General features: G+C 39.2%; 1 protein-coding gene across 1 annotated transcript in view; it reads right to left on the bottom strand.

Moving 5' to 3' along the window:
- The window catches only part of FAM172A (family with sequence similarity 172 member A), a 670,447-nt gene that overhangs the window by 237,794 nt on the left and 423,501 nt on the right, over nucleotides 1-9,152 (bottom strand). Inside the window, exon 8 of the mRNA XM_007942555.2 lies at nucleotides 4,002-4,118. Within this exon, the coding sequence (XP_007940746.1) occupies nucleotides 4,002-4,118 (117 nt within the window). The remainder of the gene's footprint in view (nucleotides 1-4,001; nucleotides 4,119-9,152) is intronic.

Raw genomic sequence — 9,152 nt, 5'->3', positions numbered from 1 at the left:
GCTAGCTTTTAAGATCCCAGTCGCTACTCACAAAAGTAGGAGGTGGAACAATGTTTTGTATAGTATGTTATGCCAATTGAGTTTGATGTCCCCTGTGACCATGGTCCCAGGCCATGAGGTGGTCTTCTTGTGCAAGGTATTTGGAGGTATGTGGAGATGCCTGCTGCCCTGGTTAAGTTTACATTTTTATTTCCTTTGTCTGAGTTGTAAATCATCATTGTCTCAGAGGGTGATCTTTAATATGGAAGGTTTTGTGTCCTCAGATAAGTACAACTACAATTCACCAGGTTATAGTTCTAGGACCCATACTCGGAGCTGAATGATGATAGGTAAGGGTGACAGGTAAGGACTCCTGACCATTAAGTAGAACTGTTTATCTAAACTAACTAGAGACATGTCACAGGTCACAGCTGTTAGGAAAGGATATTCATTAACTTACTCAGTCTTGACAGTATGATAGGAATGAGTAAGCAAATTGTACCACTGTCATACTTCAAAATTTTAAGGCACGATTTGGTAAAAAAATATGGTGCCAATTTTCAAGAGGAAAAATGCACTAAGACTTCTGGCTAACATTTCAGTTTAGCTATGGTGTTTTTTTCTTGGAATGGATATTAGAAAAATATTTCAGTTTTTGAGCTGATTCCAGTGAAACTGGAGTAGGAGTTGGTAGAGGAAGGGTATGCTGAGGGACACAAGGCTACACTACTGTATCTTTATCCCAACACCCCTGCTCAAGACAAGAAGCTCTTTCTATTTCCAGGGTTGTATGCTCTCCATTACTTCAAAGACTCTTGTGAAGTGGACAGGGACTAAGAAGGGAGAAAGAAGAGAGAAGGCAGTTGCATCATAAGTATTGGGAAACCTGGCCTCTAGTTTGTAAAACCTCACGAATTGGCTTCAGAAACCTTTTCCACTAGAGGTCCTCACCCATTTAGGTGGGTTACTATACAGTGTAGATTTTTATATTCTCCCTTTTTTCTCATTTTTTTGGGAAGAGCTCTAAGCAGGGATAATTTCAAAGCTTTATAGATCATTATAGAGTGATCTAATAATTTGAATCTCTGGGACTGTTGTTGTTGTTGTTATGTGCTGTCAAGTTGGACCCGACTCATAGCAACCCCTCCTTGGGTTTCTGAGGCAGTGGCACTATGGAAGTAGATTGCCCGACCTTACTTTCGAGGAGTGGCTGGTAGGTTTGAACTGCCAGCCTTCTGGTTAGCAGTCAAGTACCTTAGCCACTATACTACCAGAGCTCCTCTGGGATAGTACAGCGTTTTCTAAAATAATACATCTCTTTCCTTTATGTAGCACCATTTGATTTTAAAGATATTTTCTTCCTGGTCATCACCTTTGATTCTCATAATACTTCATGAAGTAGATGGAATAGGAATTATTATCTCTAATTCACAATTACAAAACAGGCCCAGAAACATAGAGTGGCTTGTCAGAGACTGTAAGATGGAATGGCATGCCATGGGTTATCTGCTACATAGTAGATTCTAAATTACTGATTTTCTTAGAAAGTGAATAAGAAGAACCCTGGTGGCACAGCGGTTAAGTACTTTGGCTGCTAACTGAAAGATGGGCTGTTCTAACCCACTAGCTGCTCGGAGGTAGAAAAGACCTGGTGATCTGGTCCCATAAACTTTACAGCCTAGAAAACCCTATGAGGTAACTCTACTCTGTCCTATATGATTGTTATGAGTCGGAGTTGACTCGATGACACACAAAACAACAACAGCAAGTGAGTAAGCCAGAATCATTGTCAACACTTAGTACTCCTAACTCCTTGCTCTGAATTACTTCCAATACGTCATCTTGCTTCCCCTTTGTAAGATATTTGAATATGCAAATAATTCTTGAATCAAAGAGAAAATGCAATTTATGTGTTTTATATTATTTGGGCATGAGAAGGTAACAACAATAATGGCTGTGATTTACTGAATCTCTTTAAAGTGCCAAGAATGGTGCCATTTCATCACATATCAAGGAACCAGTAGATTTATAAAATTTTATTAGAGCTCTGTTCATGAAAAAATTAATGGCAGCTCTGATTAAAATAAGATGAATTCAACAAGTGATTATTTCAAGCAGATGAAATAATGCACAGGTTAATATATTATGATTTCTCAAAGGAGATACCTAATCTAGTCTTAGTTATAAATATTTAAAAAGTAAATCTAAATGAATTTTGTGTGGAACTGACACAAAGAATTTCAAATTAAAAAAATGATGAGCAAGGGTGTTTCTAGTTTGAGGCAAGTAAGCAAGCATTACTAACCACCCATTTATGAACCTCACCACTTATATGATGCTGGGAGATGTATATGTATCCATCTGAACAGACACACAGAATAAAAAAGTACAGGCAAGAAATGAAACAGCTTCTTTAAAAAGTTCAAAAAAACCACAAAAAACCAAACTCTCTGCTGTCAAGTCAGATCCATCTCATAGTGACCCCTCTTCGGGTTTCCGAGGCAGTATCACTACAGAAGTAGGTTACCCAACTTTCCTTCTGAGGAGTGGCTAGCGGGTTTGAACTGCCAGCCTTCTGGTTAGCCATCAAATGCCTTAGGCACTAGGCCACCAGAGCTCCCTTAAAAAGTTCAGGCCCTTGGAAAAAGCAATTTACGATACAGATACACTTTGAAAGGAGAAATATGAAAAACAATGTGGTCAGAACATGCTTGGGTGTTAGAATACACAAAAGGGAAAACAAAACAAAAACACATCTTGATATGTTTATAGCATTATGAGGAATGGAGTAAAATTATTCTGGACATTTGCATAATGAACAAAATTTTCCTATTGGAGAATAACAGAGTGGTGAGATTATGACAACATTATAGAATCATATAGCCTCGTCTTTCCATCTATTCATAACTCTTTGCAAACAGTAACTTTCTGGTCCTTACAGTGTCACTAACAGGGGCTGCTGAAATCTACCCACTACATAATTCCATGGAGAGAGGCCAGCTGAATTAAGCACCTGAATCCTCTATTAACAAAAACTGGAAGAAAACCAGGCTAGTCAATTAGCTCATTCACATAAATATAAGTAAATGATTTCTTAATGAAAATGACTACAAAATGGAGAGAATGATAGCAATTACTCATAATATCAGAATTTGTTGTTGTTGTTATGTGCCGTCGAGTCGGCCCTGACTCATAGTGAACTCTCCTTGGGTTTCCGAGGCAGTATCACTACGGAAGTAGGATTGCCCAACCTTCCTTCCGGGGAGTGGCTGGTGGGTTTGAACCACCAGCCGTCTGGTTAGCAGGCAAGTGTCTTAGCCACTATGCTACCAGAGCTCCCAATATCAGAATAGTAAATATAAATAAAAAAGAAAATTTGACCCAGATACTTACAATAGGAATGACAGAAACAATGAGTTGAAAGTTAAAAAAAAATAATAATAAAATAAAATAATGGGAGCATGTTCAGTGAGTCCTTGTTAGAGTTCAGGCTCACTACTAAGGAAATGTAAAAAGAAGCTTTCTTCGCCTGAGGCTGGACCATGGCCAACCATAGTGTTTCTCCTACCTCACGGGTCTGGCTTAACATTATTTCAGCTTTTTTACTTCTCCCCCTACTGGCCAATCCATTTGAGAGTGGCATACACTGCCTTCCAAGAAAAGAACAGGACAGAGTGTACATTAAGCTTCTTTCTTCTAATTAACCAGGACCAATGCTAAATAGCTGCCGGAAAAATTAAACATCAGGGAACAAAAAATCTCCTAATACTGAGACCTTTTTCAGCCAAAGTTCCTATTCTATACTATATACATGCATAATAGTCTCTCTCTCTGGCTTTTAAAAAAATACTTCAGAAGGATTTGCTATTATTATTTCAATCATGTCCAGTCTTTTCTATTCTCTCTCAATGTTCTGCTTCTAGAAACGGAGAATGAAGATGGGAGGATATATAAGTTGGTGGGGGCTCAAGACATAAAGGCTCACACTTATTCATCTCAGCATTAAAAAAATCCAGTCTCACCTCTCTCATCCATTCTCGAATTGTTTTGCCAGCTTCTTGATGCCACACATTGTGAACAGAATCTGTCAATGCCACAGCAGTTACTTTACTTTTTACATCTGCTTCTCGTTGAATCATCTGTTTTAAAAAAGGAAAATAAAATATTGGCTATAATTTTTTTTTTTCCTACTGGCACAGCCTGCTTAGTCATAGATAATAATAATATATCAAAAATGAAAACGCAATATGCATCTGTGGTTCTAACTTATTCTGAAAACATACTCTATTCTTACCCAGAGATGTGAAAGACCTAATATTTTCCCTTTAAAAAGATAATACTACTTAAGTATCAGAACTTCGCAGCTCTATTATTTTCCATGTGGTTTGACAATTCAAGGATTAAAGGGATCACAGGGGAAAAAAGGAGGAATCCCTGAGGATTTCTTTTACAAGTTTCTTCCACTACTTCGTATTTCAGTGCTTCAGGGAAGTCAGCACCCAGGGTTCAATGTTAGCTACTTAGGACTAACTTCTACTAATTTTCAGGAGATAGCACATCAATAAAGAAAGACATGTTACTTTCACTTCTCCAATTAAACTAGCCTGGCTCTTCACCATGTCCTTGTAATTCCTTGGTGTTTTAAATGCCCACAATGAACTTTCTCTTCAAAGCCTATCAATATCATTTTGCTTTCTAATATATTTCTTGATATTGATGAACTACTGTACTTGAACTTCTTTCTACAGAGTGTTATTTCTATAAAATTAAATGATTTTTAAATTAAAAAAAAGAGTGACTTGGCTTGAACATACTAAAGAATTCATCAATGGTCTGCAAGATAAAGGCACAGAAAAATAAGCAGACTACATTAGAAGAATAGAAAAGGATTTTAACCTACAGACTAGCACGAGTGACCCTAATGTAAGAAAGCATAATAAAAAATTACAGTTAAAAAACAATACATACTACTCTTGAATTTCATCATAATACCCTATTTCTTTCCATCAAATTTCTTTTCTCTTTCTAAATTGCTATCAAAGAAAAAGAGCAATTTCTCTATCATTTATTATTCATTTTTATAAATTGTCTACCAAAAATATACTGCACTTAAAAAAAGAGAGAGAGAAATCTGAATGGCCTGTGAAAGCTGATACAGAGAATACTGCAAGCAACACATGCTTCTGATACAAATGATGCCTGCTGGCATTCTGAATTAAACATCTCTCTCTTAAATTTCTTTAAATCCTGCATATGCACATCCCTTATCATTGAACCAGTACCATCATTATAGCTGGTGTCACCCTCCCATGGATCCCTTCCTGTACCAGACCAAACAGAATCCTTACTAATGCTTATTATCAATTTTAATCATGGAATAATACTTGACAAATACAGTTGTAAACTGCTTAAATGCAGTATTTCTTAGATTGTATGAATACTAACAACCAAATTGTTTTGTAAAATCTTTCTACATATTATTACAAAATTAATAGTTACAACATTATTAGTAACTGACCAGAAGCCTTTTTTGATTTTCCTCCTCCTTTTCCTTTAATTAAGAAGCTCTGGCAGCACAGCGCCTAAGGCACTGACTGCTAACCAGAAGGCTGGCGGTTCAAGCCTACCAGCTGGTCTGTGGAAGGAAGATGGGGCAATCTACTTCAGTAAAGATTTACTGCCTCAGAAACCCAATGGGGATCACTATGAGTCAGAATTGACCTGATGGCAGTGAGTGCGTTTTTTCCTTTAATTACTACTTCATTCTCAAAAAAGTTATTGACACAGGTTCATAACTATTAATTACAAAAGTATTGTAGCTAAAACACTAGAAAATTTGACAAAACCAACAACTATAAAAACACTGGCAGCAAGAAAAACAATAGAACATGCATGTGCAAAGGAAACCATGTGTTCTGGTTACCTAGTGTCGCTGTGACAAGGATATACTACAAATGGGATGGCTTGGACAAACAAGAGTTTATTCTCTTACAGTTTGGAGGCTTTAAATCTGAGTTGAAAGTGCCAGGCTCTAGGGTCTGGGTGAAAGCCCCCCAACCTTGGGCTTCAGCTCCTGGCCCACTGGAGCTAGAGGTTTTTCTTCACTCAGATGCTGCCTGCTGAGACTGACAAGCCCAAGATTGACAAGTAAAAAGGCACAGTCCTGATGTCCAAACCACATGGCAGGCCGTTAAGTCAAGTCCACTGAAAAGTCCCAGGATCAGGGCAGAGCATGACAGGCAATGACATGGCTACATGCAGGGTTCAAGTGTGCCATAAACTAGAGACCATTCCCAAAGCTGCTTCTTATATAGAGGAAGCAGACCACATATCCAAAGCAGCTACTCAGCTGCTCCAATAGATTCCACCATGGAGTTAATTACCCATCTCACCATGGGGAATAACGATATTCAGCTGTCCAGCTCCTCAACCAGGCCCAGCCAAGTTGACACACAAACTTAACCACCACACCATGTGATTTAAAGTGACACTGTAACTGGGTAATAATGTGCTCTGACTGCAGCACATTAGAAGGTTCAAAAAAGTAAGTTAGCATAGAATTTTGTTATAACTAAGGAGTGAATTAAGAGTATATTGCATTGTACAAATCTGCTGCAAAAGACCTCTTTAAAATATTAAAGAGCAAAGATGTCATTTTGGAGACTAACCCAAGTGATGTTATATTCAACAGCCTCATATGCATGTGAGAGCTGGAAAATGAATCAAGAAGACTACAGAAGAATTGAAGCAGCAGAGTTGCAGTGTTGGCAAAGAACTGAAGGTACCCTGGACTGCTAGAAGAATGAACAAATCTGTCTTGGAGGAAGTACAGCTGGAAAGCTCTTTAGAGGTAAGAATGGCCAGACTTTGTCTTTTGTACTTTGGTCATGTCAGAAGGGATCAAACCTTGGTAGAAGGTCAGGGAGAAAGGGGAAGACTCTCAATGAGATGGACTGACACAGTGGCTGTGAGGATGGGCTCAAGCATGGCAACGACTGTGAGGATGGCATAGGACTGGGCAGTGTTTCATTCTCTTGCACACAGGGTCACTATGAGTTGCCACTAACTTTATTCCATATTGAACAACAATAACAAGAAGCTTTGGTGGCATAGTGGTTAAAGTATTCAGCTGCTAAACAAAATGCAGGCAGTTCGAATCCATCAGGTACTTTGTGGAAGAAAGATGAGGCAGTCTACTTTTGTAAAGATTTACTGCCTTGGAAACTCTATGGGGCAGATCTACTCTGTCCTAAAAGATGGTTATGAGTCAGAATTGACTCAATAGCAGGTTTTTTTTTTTTTTTTTGTTATAACTAACTATAGGGATTATACTTTTAAAATTTTTTAAAAAATTATTGTGATTTGGGTGAAACTTTACAAAGCAAATTCATCTCCCATACAGCAGGTCACATACACGTTGTCTCATGACATAGAGTGCAATTTCCCACAATGCAATAGCTCTCTTCCTATTCTTCCCCATAGTTACCTCTTCCCTGTGTCCTTCCCTCCCATGCACTCTTACCCCATGAGCTGTCTCCCTGTGTATACACAGCCCTTCTATTCTCCCATGATTGATCTCTCCAAAGAGTGTATCTACTTAATGTAAATGTCAAGCTCATATGCCTGTCTTTTATTTGGCTGCAAGCCACAGAAGTGGGTTTACTTCCAGACTTGAAGGGCAGCTGGGGGCCATAGTCTCAGGGGTTCTGCTAGGCTCTGTAAGACCAGCAAACCTGGTCCTGTTTTTTTTTTTTTTTCTCTTTAATGATTTTGAGTTTTATTCCATATTGTCCTCCCACGCCATCCAGGATCTCCTACCCTCTGAGTGGTTAACAGTGGTAGTCAGGCACCATCTAGTTCTTCTGGTCACATAGTCATATAGGCTGAGGATCTCATGGTGGACCAGTCCCTTGGACTAATTGCTTCCATGTGTCTTTGGTTTTCTTCAATCTTCTTTGCTCTGGAGGAGGAGAGACCCATGTTGCATCTAGATGGCTGCTTGCAAGCTTTAAAGATGCCAGTCGTTACTCACCAAAGTAGGATATGGAACAATGTTTTTGTGTAGTATGTTATGCCACTTGAGTTGGATGTCCCCTAGGACTATGGTCCCGAGCCCACAGGTCCAACTACTTGCTCCTCCAGGTAGCTGTCTGTGGACAAGAAGTGACTACAACTTTGTCCCTTGACAGTTCTACTATATACCTGGAAATTCTTACAGAACATACAAATACACTTGTAGAAGCATTGCCTGCCAACCTATACACAGACATGGGCACACTCCTCCCTGCATACACATAACTAATCATTCAGCCTGTCCACCCATCTAGCCACCTGTATATCAATGTTTGCCTTCACTGACAACACAGTACTGTATGGGCAAAAGGGTTGATCTTTGTTGTCTGTACCTCCCACACACCTCTCTGTGTCTTCCTCTTCCTCAATGCTACCATGTTGGTCACTCACATTTGGTACATTGCCCTTCCCTTCAACCAAATAAGTACTTGTCTCTACCTGTCTTGCAGTGTTCCCTCCTCTTCCCTTCCACCTCTGGTAACCAACAAAGAAAATTTCCTTCCATATACAAATCTTTCCTTCACTTTTTACAATAACGGAGTAATATTGTATCTGTCCTGCTGTGACTGACTTATTTCACTCAGCATAATGTCCTCTAAGTTCATCCACATTATGCTGTGTTTCACAGATTCTATGTTATTCTTTAGGGTTGTATAGTTTTCCATTGTGCATATGTACCATAGTTTAGTTATCCATTCTTCTGTTGATGGGCACCCAGGTTGTTTCTATTTTTTGGCTATTGTATATAGTGCTGTGAGGAACATGGGTGTGCATATATTTGTTCTTGTCCTGGCTCTCACTTCTTTAAGATATATACTTAGTAATGGAATTGCTGAGTTGAATGGTATTTCTAATTCCAACTTTTTAAGGAATCGCCATACTGCTTTCCACAGTGGTTGTATCATTTGACAGTCCCACCAGCACTGAACACTTTCCCTTGTTACCCTCCCGAGAGGGACTGGGTCTCTGGGAGCAAGGTAAGCATGGGTGAGCTTGTGCTTAGTCACCGGGAGCGAGGTAAGCATGGGCGGGCTTGTGCTTAGTAACCGGGAGCGAGGTAAGCACGGGCGGGCTTGTGCTTACTCACTGATCTGCACTGA

The sequence above is a fragment of the Orycteropus afer genome, unplaced genomic scaffold, assembly GCF_000298275.1.
Source record: "Orycteropus afer afer isolate SDZICR_OR568_19922 unplaced genomic scaffold, OryAfe1.0 scaffold00093, whole genome shotgun sequence".
NCBI lineage: Eukaryota > Metazoa > Chordata > Mammalia > Tubulidentata > Orycteropodidae > Orycteropus > Orycteropus afer.
The sequence above is the reverse complement of the archived record's forward strand: the minus strand, read 5'-3'. Positions and strand labels throughout refer to the sequence as shown.